Genomic DNA, 22,569 nt, shown 5'->3' on the forward strand with positions numbered 1-22,569 from the left:
AACTGAATGAGGGTTTGTGGATGATTGTGTTTTAATGGAATGTAGAAATAATCTCTTTTGTTGTTGAGGAACCACATAATTAACGCTTTTTGAAGTAGAAACCAATAAATAAATAATTGAATTGAAAGTTTTTCTACATTTCAACAATGAAATCTTGTTAAAAGCATCAACCAGTAGTGAATTCTTCTTGGGAATCAATCATCCCAGACGTTTTAAAATCGGGTCCGCAGAGTTGACCCAGCTGCATCCACGGCAGCTCAACCTCCATCTACCCTCTGAGGTTATATCTGACAGGTCTTCATGGTTTTTAATCACCGATCATAAATCCTTGTTTTTTTCGGCAAATGTTTTTACAACCTGTGGTTGGTCACTGGTGATTGATAGTCAGTGAAGTGCTTCCAAAGCAGCTTGGCCATATTGACACTGGCACCATACAACTTCATCCCAAGGCTCGTGGTTGCTCACATCTTCGCCCAAGTCCACAGGCAAAGAGGATAAGCCTCAGTGAGAGGTTTCAAAAGAGGAAGAGATTTAACTGCTTGTTGAAAGCTTTGAATTAAAATCGGAGTGAATCAAAACTACACCACTGCTGGTAGGACTTTTCTGTTTTCGCCTCCCGAAGGCTTGTTCCTATTGCAACAAAAGCCCAATGTGATTTTAACTTAATGTGATCAGGCTGAAGGAATGCGCTCACCAATCAATCCATGTTCACTGCAAATATTTCCTCACCTTCCTCAGTGAAGAATACGAATCACGCATTGCAGGAGTCCTTTCAGGGACCTGATCCAGAACTGGGGGAATATAGTTACTGGAACAGCAAACCTACGATGACATCATCCTCTTAAAACTAATGGCTATTATTCAAAAACATACGGCCCCTGGCCACATGTGTAGTCCATCCCACAGCCCCCTCTTCCTCCTCCTGCTCCCTTGTGGACTTGTGCGAAAAAGAAAACAATTGTTTCTCTGTTTTATTTTTCTTTCAGGTTATCCCCTTTCCCCCTTGGATTTTGATGGCTGTTATATTCATAATCGCATGCTGCCAGTTCCACTAGCAGGAGGCAAACCGCCTGAGGTTCTGGGCGGTTAACAGCCAGAAGATTGATATGACTTATCTGCCAGTTTGACTACAATCTGTGAATTCCAGAGGACCCTGGCCTGTAACGCTGTGTGCCGACTCATCCCTCTCGCTGAATCCTGCAGACGAGGCAGAGACATTAATGGTTTGCTGTGAAGCCCAGGGGTCAATAAAACTTTTTTGTATTTAAAAGAATTTGGTAAATTTATGCAGTCTCACACTCTGGAGAAACTCTAGACGTGCCTGCGTTATATATATTCGATTTGCAAATTGTGTTAAAGAGGATGTATTTTTTATTTGTCACTTTAATGTTACATTCTAATGTGATTTGTATACACGTTCCTCCTTTTGGCGAAGAATATAATGGATGACTGAGCTGCCCACACAAAGTCCTCCAAAATGAACCTTTTAAGTTGCTGGCTACTGATGGTGTACCATAAAACAGAGAATACAGCTATACCATTAAAAACAAAGGATGGTTTTATTGCAGTTGGGGGAAACAGCAGCAGCTTTGAAGGCACACACATGGATTAAGATCAGAGAAGTCTCACTTTTTAAAACCTCAGGGCTCAGCCATGCAAATGGAGAGGAGGTAAAAAGAAAGTCACATTGCGATGCGTTATTTGATGCCAAATATTTGTGCTGTAAATCTTAATAACACTTTATTGTTTCCTCCTGTTAATGTGAGTATGTGGAGTTGCATCTTAAATAGACAGTGGTGTCCAAAAGCTCCCCAGATGTGTCTTTGTAACACAGAGGGGAATGCAGACTCAACCAACCTCTTCTGGTATGGAGTTATTAGTCACAGACACACTTCACTGTGATCTCAGAGGTGGGAGAAGTCTTTGTCTTCTGAAATGTTAGTTGGAGTGACATTTTAAAAGAGCACATAAAATATTTGTGTCAATACATATGGTGTGGGCCTGCCTGTGTCTCTTCTCACAGTTCCACGTCCCCTGGGTTCTACTCAAGATGTTTCCTTTGGGTCTCAAAAGTAGTTGGATTTTTTCTAAAGTAATATTGTAAGATCTGCACTATGTTGGCTTAGCTTTAAGGTTTAATTAAATTTAAGGGGACGGTTGGGCCTTGTTGGACGTAAGCGCTCTACTGAGTGCTGGTTTGACTTTGGTCTTTTCATTGGATTGTTGAGAAAATGCTGTGAGTGGCTTTTCTGTCAGAAATGTAAAAGAGGCTCTTTTTGTTTATATACATCCCTGCAAACCATTTGATTTTGACAAGGTCAACTAAAGACGGACTCCACCAGTGAGAAAATAAAAAGAGTCAATAAATTGAATGGATGTTGTTTGAAATCGCCAGATATATTTATTGTCAATAATGGTATTTAATGTCTTAAAACTGTCATGTGACATTTTCAGACATTTGGGGGCAGCCCAACAAGTTTCAAACCCTATATGTTTGTACTGTAAATAAATTGTATGGAAGACAAGGGAGCAAAAAATATCATATTTATAGCGCATTCCACCTAACTTGAAATTGCAACAAATGTAAGGCAGCAAGGCAATTTTATAAATAAAGCTATAACCCTAACACTACATTATTAACCAGTTGTAAAAAGACAATCATGCTAATTTTCATCAAGTGGATTTTTACTGAAAGAAGATCATATTTACATGGATTCTGATATAATGGAGATCTCCATCCATTCAGATTTGAAATTGTGTTATTAATATTGTACAGACAACTGAATACTTTGTTAGTCTCTGACGTGGGAGCAATCAAAGTATTATTTCATCAACTTTGGCAATTTGAAGTTTTCAGAAAGATGATGAATCCAACAGGTAACAGATCATCTCTTAATAGGACAAAGCTGGATCTCCGCCCCAGGTTTTCTGGGGCCCTTTTGAAGGCAGCTGAAGCAATGATTAGAAAGCAAAGTCCACATCTGAGATATATTTTCCAATACCAAAGCCATTACTGGAACCAGATGGGCAAGACGTTGGTCTGTTTGATACTTCCTGGTTTTTAACAAGCCTTTTTATTGACAGAATGGTTTCATGTTTTGTTGTTTAGGCATGTTGTAGCGACATGATGGATTTCAGCTCATAAAAGTATTTACATTAAAATATTTATCATCGAGTTACTCAGATCCATGTTTCTTGTGCAGGGGAAATAGTTGGCAAACAATGCCACTGCCTGTCAGCCCTTTGGATTCTGTGCACATTTGCACGAATCAAATTAAATTGTGTTGGAAAGTCATGCCTGTTCCGCAATGGAACCAAATCCATCAGCTATGACTTTGTGAAAACTATTCTGTTAAATTTGACAGTTGATTAGAAAGCAAGGTTGTTTGGTTAAGATCAAATTAATGTTCATTATCAGCATGAGCTTTTAATGACGTTTATCTCATGATTATCATCTTCACATCACATACCGAGGCACCAACAGCCTGTAAAACCACAGTTAACCACTGAATCAGAGGACACCCAGACAAGAATTTAGCATCGATAAAGACATGGGGGAGAAATCAAAACATGCGTCTGTGAGAGATCTGGCAGTGTGATGCTTTATCTTTTCAAAAAGCATGAAAATGTTAGTGTGACACAGGTAGTTGTGATCTCTTTGACGTCAATGTCAGAGCAGACGCTGGTTGCTTCGGGCGGTTTATGCTGCACTTTATGATTCACTTACTTTTCACTGCAGAGAACACATCATGTGGAAAGAAATAATTGATGGTTAAGAGAGAGAAAGATAAGAGGTTGCACCGTCCTGGAAAGACAGTTTTAAGATGAGAAAGTTGAAGAGTAACCAAATTAGTTCATAGCTTATGAAAACATTAACTAATAACTAATTAAGCAAATTAGTGGAAGATTATTTTCTCCACAAACAAAGGTAGTGCGGCACCTGGGCAGTTACCAACTTTAACTGTTTGGTAGTCCAGCCTTTGCTAGCGTGAACTTAGGCCAAGCAAGGCTTTAAATTAAATATCAAGTTATTTGGATTAACTCATATAACGTGAAAAGTCATGGGATCAGCAAAGCCATTAGGACACACCCACCATCTATAAATCAGAGTCCTACATTGGTCAAACACTGCAAACTGACACCCACAAAGCAACGGTAATTAAATAGGATGCACTAGCTACACACTCATTCATATTGTATGAACTCAGGGCTTGTGTGAGGGCTGGTCTGGTGAGACGTGCGTTCACTTACCACTTGTTGTTGATAGATTGCAAAATGAACCAAAGAAAACTGATGTTAATCACCTGTGAAATTGTGTGTGTCATTCACTATAAGAAAAGAATCATGGTGACATTTTAGCCTTGAAAAACTTATGTTGGATTGGACAATATCAAGAAATCTTCCTGTTGATATTGAGCTATGTTTTTGGGCCAAAGTAGTGAGTTGACCAGCAAGCCAATTTTGTCATGAGAAAACCCATAGAAGAAAACGAAACAAAATGAGTGACACAGTTTTTCCATATTTATGTAAAATTTGTATGTACATGATATAGGCAGAAATGCACCGCTCACATTCAAATCTGCAACAAAATAGTGCTACAACGGACAAGCAAACCAAAACAGCACAGAGTTGGCAACAGTTGCACTTCTAACTTTTGCTTTTTTTCAACACATATGACTACAAGGCATTTCCATTACAGGTGAAAACTGATTACTGCAGTTAGACTGGATGTCGAGACGGCAAAGTAGTCAAAACATTTAGCCAACTGTCAGGTGAACACAACACAATCAAGAAATCTGACACACAATTCTACACATTATCTTGTGACGCAGGTCGGTGGTAACGATATTTCAAGTCACAAAAAGAATATGTAACAATGACATGAAGAAATTAATAGCAAAGCATCAACCTGTAGATGTTACAGTCTTAAGTTTGACTAAACAATCAGCTAACAGCAGCACTTTCTCATTTGTCTGTCAATAACTTACCCAAGAGGAACCCAATCGTGAGCTGCTCTGTAGTTTGGCTTTTAGACCACAATGGCCAATTTCTATAGTGTATTTACTTTAAGATTTATGATCTGATCAAAACGGTACATATTTAAAAGAATAGCTGGAAAATGTTCCTGCCAACAGATAGATAATTATCAGTATCATTCCTCTATGCTAATTTCAAAGCTAGTGCCAGCACATGTTCACCCTACTTTAGCGAGACTGGAAGCAGGAAGCGACCATAAACTCTGCCCCCCCAAAAAGAAATCAGTCTAAACGCATCTAAATTTCACTTAATAACATGGTATATTTTATTTGTTTAATATGTACAAAAAAACAAAACGTAAGAATGACAACCTGTGTTTTTCTTGCCTTTGGAAAGCCATAGCTGTTTCACCCTGCTTCCAGTCTTTATGCTAACGTAGGCGTCTCTAGCGTCATATTACCTGTACAGACACGGAGTGGAATCAGTCAGTTCATCTAGCTCTTGGTAGGAAAACAAATGTCCAACTATCTCTTTCAACATAACCCACTAAGATGTAGGATAATGGGTGTAACAAAGTTTTCTAAATACACATATAATGGAAATGATTTCATGGGGGGGGCTGTTACTACAATGTCCTTTTCTTAAGCAAAAGAAAAACAAAGAAAGAGGAAACCCCAACTTTTAATTGTGGTGTCATCACTCACCACATTGGACTAAAACTTGATAATGGACATTTCAAAGTATATGTAAATATACAAAGATATATAGATATATAAACAGAACAATAGAAAGCAAAGTTTGGGATGTTAATGCTTAATGCAAGTTCATATATAGGATGAGATGCGACCGGCGATGGGTGCAGGATTCATTTTATTTGAAGACATTCTCAAAGGCGGGGCATTTGTATGTCTTGAGCTTCTTCATGGCCTTTTTGAACTCTGTGCTGGACTTGTCCCACTTGTGGATGCCTGTGAGGAGGTACTGCTTATCCACCTTGCGGCCCATGATTAGGTACTGGTTTCCCAGGTTGTCCAGCTGCTGGCAGGGGCAGTCCGCGCCATTCTTCAAGTACAACACAAGCTTCTTCAAGTCCTTCTTTTTCAGGTTGCCTTGTTTCACCATCTTCTTCCTCTTCTGCAGGATCACCTTGCGGTCCATGTTTTCTCGCTTCACCTCCTTGATCTTGGTCTTGATGGCTGCAATTGGAGAACACAATTGTTTAAAGGCGACTTGGTGTGGCTTTGAACACTTTTGGTTTAAACACCTCAGTTGACAGTGTTGTCATATTGATGAATAGCCTTGTACATAGCAAGACTAATTATTTCAGTGTGTCCAAGGTGTGTGATGTAATTTTTATTTGTGATATACAGACTGATAAACCGGGTCGAATATATTGGCTAATATAAGCTTATTGCAGATACAGTAAGTCAGTTGTAAAGTTGGTAAATATCATCTACTCCACACAAAATTAAATACCCCACTTTAAATAGTTGATGTAACAGTATTTATTTTAGCACACAGGTTACTGTTGATCTCACAGGCCCTATAGCTAAATAATGCACCGACTCATGGGGACACATGTAATGAATAGGTTCTTTGTTGTTTGTTATGTGAAATTATGCCAATTTACAATAGCATTCCACTTATACTGGAGTTTGCAGAAATCTATCTTAACCTAAATTAGACCTGATGTGGATTTGTTTTCTCCTGATGGCTGACTATGAATATTAAAATGTAAGCTGTTTAGGAACAGCTAACAGAGACTTAGAAAAAAATTCAGGATTCTATGTTCATCATTATAATCAGGTTCAGGCCAATACTGTAATGTAAAGCCATATCTGCATCACAGACTGTCTGATACTAAATCATGTGAGCCTAGTGTGACACCAAAATGACACGTTTAGCTTCTCAACAAAGATCTAACATTAAATTCAACTTAGAGAGTAAAAAGTTATGAATGTTTTATTTTAGAAGAAAATACTGAGTAGCCTATATACTTTATGAGAGCACCTATGTCTCTCTGGCCAATATTAAGGGTTCCTTGAATTTTTCTATAACAATTAGCCGTGCATAACACTGCATTGGTGCACACCTACTTGGCTTCTACTCCCCTCTGATCTGTTTTTCAGCTCCACGATAATACTCCTGATCTTTCACTAAACTCTATTTAACCTTCTAATCACTTTGTATCGGCCAGTTCCCCCTCTGAAATGGAGCACGAGTCAGACTTTGGTGGTCCTAATCTTCATATGCCTCCACACATTATGTTCTCTCACCACACATTGGTGTGTGTGTGTGTGGCGCACGACAGCACGAAAGGGAAAAAAGGAGCATGGCACACTCTGTTCAATCTAACTGACAGAGCTGGTGTCAGGGTAAACCACTGATTCATATCAGAGATGAAGTCTTGTGACCTAGAGTGCAGTGAACAGCCTGATTGAGCATGAATCATCTTCACGCTCCAGCAAAGATTCGGACTCGAAAAAAATCTAATACAACTTGTGTCTAATTTCCTCCCAGTTTTAGAGACCAAATCCCTCTTGACTCACTTTTCGCAGAGTTATGTCCAACTTAAAAAACCCAAATTGGCACAAAAGAAACTTCCAAGCGTTTCATCTCTTCCTCTGCGCTCGCATCTCCCCCTGCTAATTAAAGTGTTAAAAAAGAGGTGCCCTGTTTTTCCCAGTATTAAGGGTGCACATGGTAGGGATTAGGACTTTTATCCTCCGTCTCTAGTTTCTCAAAAGGTCTCTATGAGGAGGCTTAGTGTTCAGTGAAATCAAAATGGGCAGCGTTCTTTATTAGTGAGTCATAAACGAGAAGGCCTTGCCCACCCCTGAAACGACTTCATCTTGATAAATCCTCAATCCTTGAAAATCTTTGATCCTTTCTTTGCACCTTGTGTTGTTTGAGGGCTTAATCTCCCCAGCAACATCATACAGTAAGAGGTTAGAATGAAATAATTGCTTCAATGTTTAGTTGATAATAATACTTTTTTATTCTTTTGTGCAACACTTCCTTTTCTCCTAATAACAGTCTTCCTGTGAGATTTCAAACACATCCGCACATTATTATAATGTGCGATAGAGCAGTGAGGTGGCTCAACAATCCATCCAGCACGTGGTCATCAGTGGAGGTGCTGCTACATTATCATGGAGAATAACAGCATACATCAGATTCTTAACATGGACTGTAAACTGGTGCTGTTTCTGCACTGGTGTCACCAGTAGCCAAGGAGTAACCAGGCCCCTGTCCGGCTCTATGTGTGAACACACCCAAAAATGTGTTCTTATTTTTGCACTCGAATAGCGTAAACAGATTTTTCCTCAACGTTTGAACATTTCGAAAGGCCAAAAGAGATAAATTACAGCTTCGTCAAACAGCTCAGGAAACTCAGTTCAAACAAACTCACAGAGGAAGTTTGTTTCTGTTAAAAACATTTCAGTAGTTCTTTGCAAACAGAATAATAAAGGTGTTTATTTGCATACAGAGAGGAGAACTAATGTCCGATCACAGTGGCATGTCACTCCAGAGGCATGTGATGATGCAGTCAGATGTCTGGTGTACAATAAAGGTACTTAGAGCTGTCCACTTGGGATCGATCATAAATGTAAATAGGAGTATGACATCGATTCTGAACCTTGTTGGCTTATGTCCCTTCAAATTCGAAATATCTGCTTCAAAGTGTACTTGTGACTCTTCATTGTAAGCTTTGGCCATAGTGTGGTCACGAGTTTTGAGGAATTCAACAAAACAGTGATTTTCCTTCACAGATTCTTTTTTAGTTTTACAGGCCCACAGAGTTCATTGTATTCTGTATTTAGGAATAAAGCCAGAATTACAAAAGAGCATCAAAATTGCTTCTCTTTTCTCTAATCTTCTTGTTAAATGTTGGCTTGATCAAATACCAGAAATACTATTTACATTTAATGTGCTGAAAAGAGCCATACTAAATAATGTTAACCTTTGGTACTTAAAGTATATTATGTGTCCAAGAAACAAAAATGATGATGATCATCTTTGCAATTTCTTGAGTGAAACATTGGATATATTTGACCTCTTTGGATACCAGAAGAATCATTATATGACTGAACTGACTCTAACAAGTAAAAATGTGCAAAAATAGAGGGGTTTAAAGGGTTGCAAGAAGGGAAACACTTTATTTATTTTGTTGGTAAATTATAGTAAATAACCATGGTCTTTTTAATTGAATGTGAATTTTGATATCAAACCTCCATGAATAGTAAAGAGGAGGCTCTTATGTTGCAGACATAAACATATATATAGACCTTAAAGAATACTGAAAACTCGATTTGGATATTTTCTCTTAGCAGTAGTCTCTAATATCAGTTTATTTGCTGGGAAGCCCTCTCTCTCCCCTGGTCCCTGACACCTGGCCTGATTTCCTGTGTTGGTTCAGTGGCTTCCAGCTCCCAGGGGACTCATAAACCCAGCAGGAGGGTGTGTACCTCTCCCCATTTACAATAATGGAAACTCAAGGGATCCGATAACCTGAAGTGATCAGTTCTCCAGCGCAGGGCCGCCCTGTTGTTTACTGTGTCAGCAAAGGGAAGGAGTCATTTGGCACCGACAACAAAGTGAACTGTCCGAGGTTAGAGGGGAGATTTAATTGAGGGGTGCTGGAGGTTTGTTTTGGGACAATGAGGTACCATAAAACCTTAAGCACAGAGATAAATTGTGGTGGGAACAAAGTGTTGAGTGGGATGAGCTGTTAATCTGTTACCAGCTGAGTGCTGCATGAGTGTGTGTGTGTGTGTTAGAAGGAGAAAGATCAGGCTCTCAGAGAACTCAGGGAGTGTCAGTCCTCGCCAGGTGAGCTCAAAGTTCTGCACTGAGGCTAAATCCATCCTACTGTTTTCTGTTTTCAAACATCACGTCACCACTTACGTACACTGGGCATGTACGTGCCAGAGCAAACAGGAAGCACTTATTTGTCAATTGCAGAATTGTCACAGATTAGTCAAATAATAGCTCGTCTCCTGCACATGTTAACAGCTGTAGCATGGTAAAATGCAGAACTTAACTGCACAACAGCTGTTAGCAAAGAAAACAGGTCAGCAACACTTGGAATGGATTATCTATGTTGCGTTCTACAAAGGTAGCCGTGGCTAATATCGATTTCCGATACATGCTAAAGGAGCCTGACCAACCAGCTAAGGCTATGTCAAGACTATAAAGACCCAATCAGTAGTTGTGAGTGTCTAAGTTATTGTTTCCAGACCTCAATTTCTGCCCATCCTGACTAAAATATAGCCCCACGGCGTATTCAAACAAAACTGGGCCAGCAGCCTTTAAAAACTTCTCTGTTCTAATAAAACTCTAAAGTAGTGTTAGTGCCAAGCATATACATAGCAGAGTGGACGCGGTTTCACACCAAAACGTAGTAATGCGGATGTAGCCTGATAAACTAAAATAACACGTATAAATTACAAGAATCTTCCCTCCGCTGCCAGAGAAACTCCACATCCAACCACCTCAGGTCAAAAGCTGTGCTGCTGCTGCATTCTACGCTTTTATCAGGATAAAACCACTCGGACAAATCAACTGCGCTTGTACAACTGAAGGGAAATGACTACCCAGGCGTCAAATGATCGAAACAGTGCTATTATCAAAAGTGACGCTTGACTTCCACCTTAACTGAAAACAGATCTTTCACAACTTCCAGTAAAGGATGTTTCTAGTGGATGAAAAAATGCTAATCCAGTGCCAGGGTGGGTTATTTCACACATGATTGGTCCACACAGATTCATAAAGACTTCAGTGAAAGTCACTGATTCATTCCTCAAGCCTCTTCATGATTTTCCAGGTCCGTGCTCCACAGAGAAGAGCAAGTATCTATCTATCATATCTATTTTTGTGGTCTTCTCCAAACAAAACAGACAGGCTTGTCTGCAATTTGGATTTTAAACACGGGCTCCTCAAGCACGCCTCTCCCCACCATGTTGTCCACTTTCAGTCAAGTCATAACTAGCAGTATGCAATCAGAATGATTATCTTATAGCCTTATCTTGCGCTGGTGGGATAAAACATGTGATTAAAGCTTGGGATTTTTTCATCAGCATATTTTCTACTCCTTCAAGATGAGGCATTACTTGTGTGTGGGTTCAGCTGGTGTATTTATAGCTGCTCAGACCAAAGCTGAATTCCATTGGCTGGAAAAAGCAACAAACAAATGATACGACCAGCGATGCTATAGCTTGCCAAGTTGTCAGGCATTTGTTTTTTACTCGCCTCAATCAAGTCGTACTGAAATCACAGCTACGTTGGTTGCATACCGAGACAGGTCGGTTTCATGTGGGTTCAAACCTGCAACCTAAGTGGCACAGTGTCCCATCCTCGCCCTGATACTTAATCTGTCTGTGTATCCCCACGTGTCAGCTGGTTTGGTGACTTGTGACAAGCAAGGAAAACAAACATCTGTCTTCATCCGAGATGAAACAAGCCAATAATGGTGCCACTCTCATCTTGGCAAGGCAGGACGCAGACTGAAAAAGGCGGGTCTCATCGCCACAGCATAAACAACAAGGCAATTCGTTAAACAAATGTAACTTCAATCTTTTCCTGAGAACTGGAAGAGGGTCTGTTTCCAATGTGCGTCCAGTCTATGCTTGCTCGGCGAGGCACCTGGAATTCAAGCTGCCACAAGTTTTGGTCCAGCCAGTGAATAAAACATGAAAGACCAACATCTTGCATCTTGTGCGCATCATGCCCATGTTATTCCTGGAAGTCCTCATAACTGCATTTCAGCTTGTGATTTTTTTATTGAGCTGAATGATTTCTAATTTTTTTTTAAGTGCAACTAGCTCAAACAAATCCCCAGATATCTTTAAACTTCGTCTCAATCAGCAAAATATCTTCCTTCCTGCCTGTTGTTCTCAGTCTGGTTACCATTGCAGTTGGACTGAAATGAATGAGAGAAGCCGCCTTTGGTTTGAAGTATTTTCAGCTAATTACCAAACAGTAATTCTCGTTCATTTGAAACAATCATTTTCAACACTAACATGTCTGAAAATGCATCTCACACGCCACTGAAACAGGAAACAGTTCATCTCCTTTTAGGTGGTGTCTTAGTTACCGATAATGCTACGTGTGAGGGAAAGCACTAATGAATTTGGATTTATTCAAAATTCATTAGTGCTTTCAGACCTGCGCTGGACTCCAGAGTTCCTCCTTATTTTCTCCGGAGGAGATGCATGTGTGAACGCAAATGTCTGAATGAAATGGTCCACCTTGCCTACTCTGATAAAGAAGTAGAATCCAAGAGAAGTGGACGTGTGAACACATCAGCTGATCCAAACTGGATTCAATTCTGGCGAGTGGGGGGGTTGATGATGCTTCTCAGACGCACACATTTTAAATAGAAAATAAAACAAATATCCCCAGGTGAAAAAACGGTGTCATATACAGAGAAGACACAGAGAAAGATGTCAAGATGTGCATGTGTGAAAGGCAAATTCTGGTCAGATTCTGCAGCCAGTTCTCCGATTATATTACTATGGCACTAGTCATTCAGTCGGGAGAGTTGATAATGTTGATAGAGTTGATAACGTACTTAGAACTGGTTACTGGAACCATTTGATCATTTCTTTAGAACAAACCAAAATGCTTATGGGCAGTTTGGTCTTTTATTCAATAATTTAGCATAGCTCGCTAATTTTCTCCCCTTTCCACTGACATCAATAGCTTTAGGGAAACAGGAGTGGGTTAGAATACTAGCATAAGGGTTGGGCTGCGAAAACTAAAACTGAACAGAACGTTATAAATCCAATATTTAATATATTACTTCCTTCGAGTGGTGATTTAAATGTATAATAAAAAGTGACAGCTCAAGTACATGTTGGTCAACTAAACCAAACAAAATTTAAAGTTTTTTTCTTGAGATTTATTTTTGAGATACATTTTTTTTTAAGAAAAACCAAAACTCACTGCTTATCATTAACTACTTAATTTGAGAAGACATTTATGTGTGGCTGTTGGCCAGTGTGCAGAGGGTGTTCTGGAACAACAGTCCGCCCAGACAGCAGAACAAACATCTCACTTTACTACAGCGAGGATCTGCCACATAAACACTTTAATGACCGCAATTCATTAGTCACAGAACATCATCCGTTAGCAGACCAGACAGGCCTGGTACATCTCACCGAGAGATAAAACTCTGCTTGTAACTTTAACAGAGACAGAGATCATTGATCTCACCGCAAAAATTTCCAAATATGGACAAGTGTGGCCATATACGAGGTGGACATACATCGGGAATGATCCATGCTCTACATTCTCTACATACTTCAGAATTCATGGGCGGTTATAAAGCTCGACCAGCTCATGCTGCTCGTCTGATCGTCTGAAGCGCTGTGATGCATGTCAAAACGTATCAAAGGGCCAAGTGTAGTGTATTTTGCATGCTGTTTGTGTGCGTGTACGTCGGCGCAATGGGTGTTCGGATGACACTCACCAAACTCGCTGGCACACATGTGCTCCAGCATGGCGTCTGTTTTCATTTCGTTGTCACATGGAGGGCAGATGGGGGAGTAACCTGGGAAAATTAAATTGAAAAAAATGAGGTCCACGTTTCAGAAATCAGAGAAGAGGCAAAAATACAAGTCGCGTTGATACAAGCAATAAATCATTGACATGGTTTTAATTATTAGAATTGGTTCCGTTTGCCAACCATTTGGGAGGTGGGCAAAGGAACAAACGAAGAATCAAGAGGAAAACAAAACAAGTCATTTCTTGTCTGGGATGAAGAGGAGTTTTAAATTCTTGAAAAAGATAAATCACATTCATGCTCTTAATTAATTTTCATCTTTTAATGAAACCCTTTGAACATGCAGATGTCCTTTCTAGTGTCTGGTGTCAGTCCCTTGGTCTGATGACCTGACCTCACTGAGGAATGTCCTCAGCTTTTATAGCCGGGAGTAAAAAGTCTTCGTCACTCTTTTTACATTTAGACACTTTTCAAATGGACGTTTCAATCGTGGTCAGCAGTTCTGTAGACACCCTTGAATTCCAAATAAAGTAAGAGAAATTTGAGAGGAAGGAAAGGTAATGATATTAAATCCAACTTAATGGAATGCTCAAAATTTATAAAAAAAAAGAAAGTATCATCCAACTGGAATAACAAAACCTGAGGACAAAGCCAAGATTGTTTGGGCCAAAAAGTAATTTCAATCCAGAGGCAAACCTGCAAATATTTCTCTGACAAGATTGTTAAATTTTTACCGCAAATGTTTGCTTGATGCCAAACAGCTGAGTCTACTTTCAAAAGAGAGTTGGACCTGCGGTGCGATCGTAGCCTCCTGCAGCGTTTCTTTCACCCAAAGTGAATTTCAGTGACACAGCTTGGATGTGGATCGACGGAGCAGAGGGGCAAAGAAGGCGAAAACAAATAGTTTTTCTCCCCATTGCCAGTTGTCCATTACATGTGTTTAACGAAAGCTTGTGAAAGTAGCACCCAGGTGTAAAGAGCTTGTGAAAACAGACACTGTTTACAGAGTCACACAGTCCCTTTGCCTACTTGAGCCTGGCTCTCCTTTAAACCAATTATCACCAGCTCAAAAAGTTAGCCTGCTTTTTTTTGGGCTTCATCAACCTTATCATTACACATCACTGCGTTCCATAAGAGTATATATGGCAGAAAGAAAACTGCATGACACCCCTGAGTAGTCCAGCTTCAACAGGCCCGACTCTGACCTGCTGCAGAACGCCGGCTTTCTTTATCGCTGTAGCGCTGACAACAAATGATAACAGGTGATGCCTGGAGAGCTTGTAGCTCTGTGTGGTCCCCACTAACCCTGAGAAGGGAGCTCTTTTTACAGAAAAATGGGCCTCCGTCCATACCACCATGTCCGTCAGTAACACCACCCCCCTCTGCACACACACACAGGGGAGAAGTCCCGTCTGCAGATACAGTGAGCTCTGTGCAATTGCTGGATGATCCACAGTCCCCCCATTTATGGTGAGCGTGTTCAGCGCAAAGGACCTCAGGTGTTGTGTTTACAGCTCGAGATTGAAATGTAAGTAAGTTGATGATGTGACGATGGAAATTTCCCCCGTAGTTCATGGTCAAAGTGAATGAGGTGCTTGTACTTCCCCCTCCTCACCTCTATGTGATCAGCAGGGAGCCGAGCGGAGCGGCCGAGGTCTCGGACAAAAACGATTCCGTATCAGCCCCAAGCTTTATCTTCCCCAGACCTGTTGCCTTAATGCATTTTTCTGGGTTTCTCTGGTATTTGTCAGCTTGGCTCATCAGGCTGACAAACACCCCCCCCCCCCCCCCCCCACTCTCTCTCTTCACCGATGAAACTGTCTGACTCTGCTCGATACCAACCCACACACAGTCCCAACAGGTTTGGGGAATCTGCAGCCAAGGAGCCATTAGTGATAAATGATATCCAGGGGGAGGGCGGCGGGGTAGAGTGAGGTGGGAGCTGCACAGCTCTTGCTCACCTCCAGAGTGTATTTAAATACGAGTTATTCGAACCGTGTGCTATTAAATTATGTCCTCAACGTTCCATCTTTCATCAGTTCTGATGCATTTGTCAGTGATGGCTCGGGAGAAAATGGGAATTAATCGACGCAGAGGTTCGCCTCTCGCTGCTGGATTTCCTCCCGGCATTGTCCTCCAGCTAAACATGCACCTTGAAATAAATGACTACCATCTGTTAGAGGACTTTTTCCAATTTGTACAACATCCCAGCGCGTGATCAGCAGGCAACTTCACGTTCATATGAAAGAATATCCACAGTAGATCGTAAACTGAATGTGACTACAGGAGAACATCTTTAAGAAGCAGAGAGGGGCGGTGTGGAGGGTCACAGTTGTTAAAAAGGGATCAAATCCAGGTTTTCACGGCTGATTTCAGCACCACCCCCTCACCCTCCTCACCCAAAAGGTTGTATTTGGTTTGTTTGTGTTGGGATTTGCATCTGCAAACACACCTTCCCTGCTGAAATAACATTCTCAAGCCTGTTAAACTGCGGCGGCGTCAACTTTGACACCGTGGCAAAAGTGGTGGCTGTTTCACACAAAGGTTGGTGAGGCTAATGTTCAGGAGGTCAATAGTTAGCTGTACCAAAAAATCCTGAAATAGTCAATTACCAAACATGAAACCTCTCGTTTTTCTAATGGGATGATTTGCTGCATTTATCTGCCTTTTTTTATAACAATAAATTCACCTTTTTTTTTCTTTTGGAATTTAGAAACTGAAGGTATAGACAAAACCTGGCATCTGAAGATGTGTGATATGTGACTGAGGTCGAAGATACTACTGAAAACACCGGTGAGGTTGTTTCCCTGTGTGTGTGTGTGTGTGTGTGTGTGTGTGTGTGTGTGTGTGTGTGTGTGTGTGTGTGTAGAAAGAGGGGGTTTACTTTTCAAAATTAAAGTTGCACTTAGTGGTTACTTTGAAGCATATGACATCCCAAGGCAAAAATCTAATTGTAGGCCAACTTACATTTTTGATTGAATTCCTGGCAGAATATAGAAAAGCTTTGAAACTGCAGCTACTCAACATGTTGGAAAATAAAGATGAACATTTAACTAAGTGCAAATCAGAATCAATAGAAATTTTACTTTTCTCTTGAAACTTAAGGTTTCGGGTCAGTGCTCTACCAAAGTACATTTTGTTATTTTACAGACAAACACATTAAATTAGTTGATGGTAACAAACTGTGAGATATTACAGATAAGTAATAAAAGGGTAAATGTGCTGGTATTAATTAGACAGAGACAGGTTTCAAACAGTCATTGAAAATTGTACAAGAAAAATACGTTTGAAATAGCAATATGCACAGTCCCTTGAGTCTGTCTTAATTTATCAATGTTGAAAAGCGCAGTGATAAATACTGACAATGTGTGAACATCTGGAACGCGCTGAAGGAGGCTTGTGCTGTGCGTAATACCTGTCGGTTTGGTGGCCTCGGTCGAGTTGGGCTGCGTCATGGCGATGCACACGTCGTCCTGGGGAAACTTGTCGCAGGTGAGCATCTCCGGCCAGGGGAAGCCGAATGACTCCATGATGGGGGTGCATCCATCGCGCACGGCCTCGCACAGCCAGCGGCACGGGTAGATGGGCCGGTCCAGGCACAAGGGCGCAAAGAGCGAGCAGAGGAAGACCTGCGTGCCCGGGTGGCAGCTCTTGTGCACCAGGGGCACCCAGCTGCTGGCCTGCTGCTTCGCCTCGGCCATGGTTTCGTGCTCGAGCAGGTTGGGCAGCAGCATCTTGTTGTAGCCCACGTTGTGGCAGAGCCGCAGGTCCTCCGGGATGTCCACGCACTGCGGGGGTTTGCCGTAGCTGCGACCGCCGTTGTACCCGTCCGACTTCCAGCTCAGGTACTCGTACTCTGAGGCACGGCACACTGACAGGAGCGCTACCGTCACCGCCAGCCGAACCATCCTCCAGAACGACTCAGAAGTGGACCTCATTGTTTCTCTTTGCGAAAAGAACGTGAATGCAGCTCAGTGCGGCTCACACAGGCGAACCAAGAGACTCACTTCATGAAGAAAATCGGAATTATATGAAACAAATGTAGGGAGAAAGGTGCCGAGCTCTGCTGATCGACGTGCGTAAAATGTGCCGAGAGTCTGGTTTGGGTAAGGTCCACACTGCGGGCACTCTCCTCTGGCTGCAGCCCCGTCGCGCTTCTCCCGTGCGTCCTGCTCCTGTGAGACTTTGAGGAGGTGACTGCGCTCTGCCTGCGCGGAGCTTGGTAAAGAGCAGATTGTAAAGTGCTCTCCGGCCAATCGGTGCGCGCCTGAGCCTTTTGGCACTGTGCTGTCAGTCAAAGCTCTTAATTACCCACTGTGTAAAAACTCTCCAGGAACCCCCTACTCCTGCTTTACTCCCCCGCGCGTACTTCCTTTATCTTAACGCTATATTGAACCAGAGATTCCAGATAATATGTGGCATGTGGGTAAGTAGCAAGCATGTTACGCAGAATAAACGTGTTTATCACAATATTACCTTTAGCCGAATTTCTGGGGCTTGCTTTCATACTGTATCCTAAAGTGTGGTACAGGAAACAACTTGGGTCACTCGGAGGATGTTGAAGTTGGTCCCCCTACATTTTATTTATGCTTAATAAAAATTACACATTTACAGAAGAATGAGTGGATAGCAAACCTAGTTTTTGCATTTCTGCCACATCTGAGGATACAATGCATTTGTAGGGAAGGGACCAGGAAATACCCAGCCTTTGTTTTACAAAAGTTACCGATGTGTTGAAGAAACTTAAATAACTCTTTCTAACAATCTGCACTTGGATTAAATTGTTTATTCTATTTCTCAACTCAAGCAGGCCTATATAGATGATCAGGATGGAGATAGTTGATCTCCTTGATCTTTTAGAAACACATTATTTAGTTTAAAATATGATTTCTTGGCATCACTCATTGTTATTTTTTGTAATTTTTTTTTATTTTGTGAAAAGAGTGAACAAACATACCGTTAAATTCAAAAGAGCACAAATGGGAGAAATAAGAGAAAGAAAAAATGTCGTAGATATTTTATATTTATGTTTATCTTATAAAGTCAATTCTCAGCTCTGCAGCTCAAATCACACAAGATGCACAAACTGAGTGTAGTGTAGTGACTATCATTCCAGTGGTTCCAAATATGTGTCACTGGGAGCACAGTGAGTCCTGACGGACAGAGAAAGGCGCCTCCCAAATAAAAAGAAGAAAAGTATTTACTCTGTTATTAAATCAGCTACCACACTCCCTGCAAAAGAATGTAACTTTGGTTGTAAAGTTTTCAGTGCTTAGACAGTTTTTTCAAGACGAGCTCTCGGGTACATTATCTTATCAAATGGGGGCTGGTGGGCTCACAGCTCCTTTGCTGGACGTGCAAACGTCGTGGAAACGTTTCTTTATCCAAACCTAATTACAAACAACAGGCTAAAGTCAATTTGCTGAACCGTGGCTGTCCATCTCCTCCCAGCTTTGCCTCGTTCCATGATAAGACTGAAGGTGTGAAATCCCTCTATTTAAATGTGGCCCAATTTGCATCCCATTGTGTTGTTAACAGTCCCTGCAGAGCGAGAGAGAAAAGAGAAACAAAACAAAGCACTTAATTTGATTTTAAGTGTGGATGCAGCACATGCAGACCTTTCAGAGTAATGGCTTTGTGGACCTTGTTTATCAAATCGATGTGTTTTACAGCTGTCTCCGCTGCAGAGGACACCGCTCACCTAGACATTTTCTTCTTCTCTCGCTTCTTGAACCGAGGCCAGGACAAAAACATTAACCAACAGCCTGGAGAATGTTAAATGCATTATGCACCCTGAACGGATTGGACTGCATCATAATCGAAAATTGCACTATCATTTGCGTGAAATAGGTGACATTCTTAAAAGTTAAGAATCATGGAAACCTGAAATTTGAAAAAGATAAAAACCCATTAATTAAACGATAAATTAAATGAATCCTCTGCATAACAACCTGCATACCGAAGAGTTGTGTGTTGATACTGAACCCACGCATTTTATAGAAAACACCCCTGTTAACATTTCAATTTGACAGCAATGGATTTTACAAGGGTACGACCTTGTGGGCTGATGGCATCCAACAACAGTTTGTCTGTAGACGGTTGCCAAAGCAGACTTAAAATTCAAGAGACAGGAGGCATTTTTTCCTCTCAGACCAGACCTGGCTTTGCTCTTAGCCTCCTGTCAGCAGTGATAGGCCGTGCTAAAAACCACCAGCCGGACAGCAACAAGCCAAAACCTCAGCGAGACAAAGAAATGCAGCAAGTGGAGAGAGGTTTGCATTTACTTTCCATATGAGGAAATAAAGTCTTCTGCAAACAAAAGCAGATAGGAACGCATGAAAGCCTTTGATGTCACTGTTATCACTGCTACATTCACTTTATTACCTGAAACAGTGTGTGACTATCAGTAGAGAGACTAAATATTTGGACTTTCAGGTCTCTGGGACTTTCCCAAAGGCAGACTATCCATCTATATCCACCAGTGTTTAAAGATGCAATCGTCTGTACATGTGTTGCCATGAAAGGACATTTCGGCCATGGCAGAATGAACACGTGTGTCATTAGGCATCTGTCACCAGCGAGCGCTGTGTGGCTAAACACTGGACCTCCTCCAGAGCACGGCGCCAGGCGCGGACTGACTGGGCATGAGGGATGATGCAGGAGAAAAGGCTCTATTACGACCTACTGCATGGTCGAATATAGAAATAACAAGCACACCTGCTTTCTGGTCAGGTAACACCAGGAGATCTCAGCGGGCTACACAGAGCTCACAAAGCAGAGTTTTATTCTTGTGCTCTGTGGCATCGATTCAGTGATCACAGGTTAATTTATCCTTTTCTCTAAAGACACTCAAGAGTCACGCCTCATGATAAAGGGATGTGACCTTCCATGGGTGAATGATCTCTGTCCATATGAGCATTTTGACTCAGTATCAGTTTGAATCCCCGTCCATACTAACACATCTGAAAACGCATATCACATGACCACTCAGGTTCAGTGGGCCAGCGTGTGCCGATGTCCACAGGACTTGACCGAATAATTGCTGATCTCCTACTCAAGTAAGCAGCGGCATTCAATTGAAATGCGAAATCTAGCTGAAGAGCAGATGTCAGTGAATGCAACAGGGTCAGCACATGCATTTATTATTAATGTTGCGTTCTAAAGCTGAGGTTGATGCCAGCTATTTCCTTCCGGAAGATGGTCATGTGATAGGAGCCTGTCAAATCAGCGAAGCCTAGGTTGTGACTCAAGAGACCCAATCAGCAAGCGGTTGGGAGTGTCTACGTCATCGTTTTCCAAACACCTCTGTCTTCCATCCTAATTTTTACGATGTGACATTCAGCAAATGTAATCTAATTTTATGTTAAGCTGTTTGTGTAGACACAGTTCGTTGAGCCAACTCACCTGGAATATGTGATTATGTGAATGTAAAATGTAGAAATGTCTGCTGTCAGGGCAAGTGTCCTTGCAGATGTGGGCACATCCAGGTCACCACAGCAGAGGATATCCCACCTTAGAGGAATTTAGACACTGGCTACGTCATTGTGTAGAAAATACTTTAGGCAACTTTCACAGTGTATGTGGTAATATTCTGCAGGACTTACACAGACTTTGAAATGTGAGTTCTCCGTTCATCCGAAATAATAACCACAGTAATGACATTTATTTGATAGCACATTTATTTTGATAGCAACAAAGTTACAGAATACTTTACAGAAAAAAAAACACAACCTTCTTGTTAAGCTAAGAATTATCACATTTTGCTATTTCTACTGTAACGCCTGTCAACCGTAATTTACTGTGGAACTCGATTACTCACTTTGTCCTCTCTCTTCTCTATTGTGAAACTAAAAACGAACTTTAGCTTGCCGAAATAAATACATACAACCTGAGTAAAAGTTCCACGTCTTTTTAATTTGCTACACAGAGGAGCGGCGTAAGGAAGCTAGGCTGAAGTGTGGGTGGTCAACATGCTACTTGGCTGGGGATGCTGGCCATGGCTAAACATGTCAACAGCCAATTAGATCTGCGTGCCTGTTCTGCTTTTTGTTGTTCTCTTTGGTTCCATGAGTAATAGCACCAGATGGTAAGAGCAAAGAAGTTGAGGAGTAGCTTGCAGCCATTTAAAATTTATCGGATCTTTACAACTTTTATCTGACTGACAGCCAGCAGATACGTATCTCTATTTCCAAAATTATTTTTGTTTAATTGTAGGTTTTATTAAAAGGGCTCTCCACCAATTTTAAACATCAGGATCAGTTTATCAACCATTCAGAGTACAACTCATCCCGTGACAGCAGATGGAAGATATCTTCTGTGGCTTTGGAAAAATCGGACAAAAAACCCTGATGATCTAATTTTGGTTTGGGAATGCGGAGTACAAATGTATTTCTAAAAAAGTCTGCATTTGTGGAGTTTGATATAAGTTCACCTGATTTAATGACAAGATGCACACTGGTTGCATCAGGGTAAATGTAGGATCCATAGTTTTGGGAGTTTGATCATACTAGTGATGGAAACCCCTTTTCCACTGGTCACAAAAATCCAGTAACAATGGCAACATGACACCCAGGTGAATGTGCTAAACTGGCAACACAGTGATGTGCGTTTGTGATGCACCTGATGAAAAACTAAAAGGCAACCTTCTCTACTGTAAAATTGGAAGTTAATTGCATTTTTTAGCTAGTTTACCTTCGTCTAAAATGAATCTTGTGAAAAACCCCTAGCAGCCTTTAACTGGTCACGTTGTTTGCATGATCGATCTAAAACAAAAGTCATATTAGTTCTAACATTCAGTCGTTTTGCAGCAGCTCTCCTGTCCCTCATGATGTTGTATGCTCATGATGACGTCACTATGCTTCATTACTTGTGGTGAAACACGTGTTGATCATGTGCAGTGGAGCCAGAGAGTGGCTTAGACAGGAGAAAAGAAATCTCAAAAACTAAACAACTTAGATCGTTTGAATAACTCATAGAGCATTAAGGAATATTCTGTTCACGTTTCTATATTCAGAAATCTTTTGGATGAACACGTTTTAGTTGTTTATTTTGCTAAATGTGGTGAAAACACAATTTATTATGGGTCA

General features: G+C 41.1%; 1 protein-coding gene across 1 annotated transcript; it reads right to left on the reverse strand.

Annotated features, from left to right (window-relative positions):
* Window positions 1–4,499: 4,499 nt before the first annotated feature.
* sfrp1a (secreted frizzled-related protein 1a) lies at window positions 4,500–17,681 on the reverse strand. Its single transcript, XM_062384789.1, has 3 exons — window positions 16,899–17,681; window positions 13,451–13,531; window positions 4,500–6,173 (listed from the first exon to the last, which is right to left on the reverse strand). Exons 1-3 carry the CDS (start codon window positions 17,419–17,421, stop codon window positions 5,848–5,850), a joined length of 930 nt encoding a protein of 309 aa, XP_062240773.1. The 5' UTR covers window positions 17,422–17,681; the 3' UTR covers window positions 4,500–5,847.
* Window positions 17,682–22,569: the final 4,888 nt, after the last annotated feature.

The sequence above is a fragment of the Platichthys flesus genome, chromosome 3 (assembly GCF_949316205.1).
Source record: "Platichthys flesus chromosome 3, fPlaFle2.1, whole genome shotgun sequence".
Taxonomy (NCBI): Eukaryota; Metazoa; Chordata; class Actinopteri; order Pleuronectiformes; family Pleuronectidae; genus Platichthys; species Platichthys flesus.

What these genes read in the sequence shown, in the direction of transcription:
- sfrp1a (XM_062384789.1), bottom strand. Translation starts at nt 17,421, where the DNA reads ATGAGGTCCACTTCTGAGTCGTTCTGGAGGATGGTTCGGCTGGCGGTG. An exon ending in CGAGGCCACCAAACCGACAG is followed by an intron (nt 13,532 to 16,898) that starts GTATTACGCACA and finishes TAATTTTCCCAG; the next exon opens with GTTACTCCCCCATCTGCCCT. An exon ending in CATGTGTGCCAGCGAGTTTG is followed by an intron (nt 6,174 to 13,450) that starts GTGAGTGTCATC and finishes CTCCAATTGCAG; the next exon opens with CCATCAAGACCAAGATCAAG.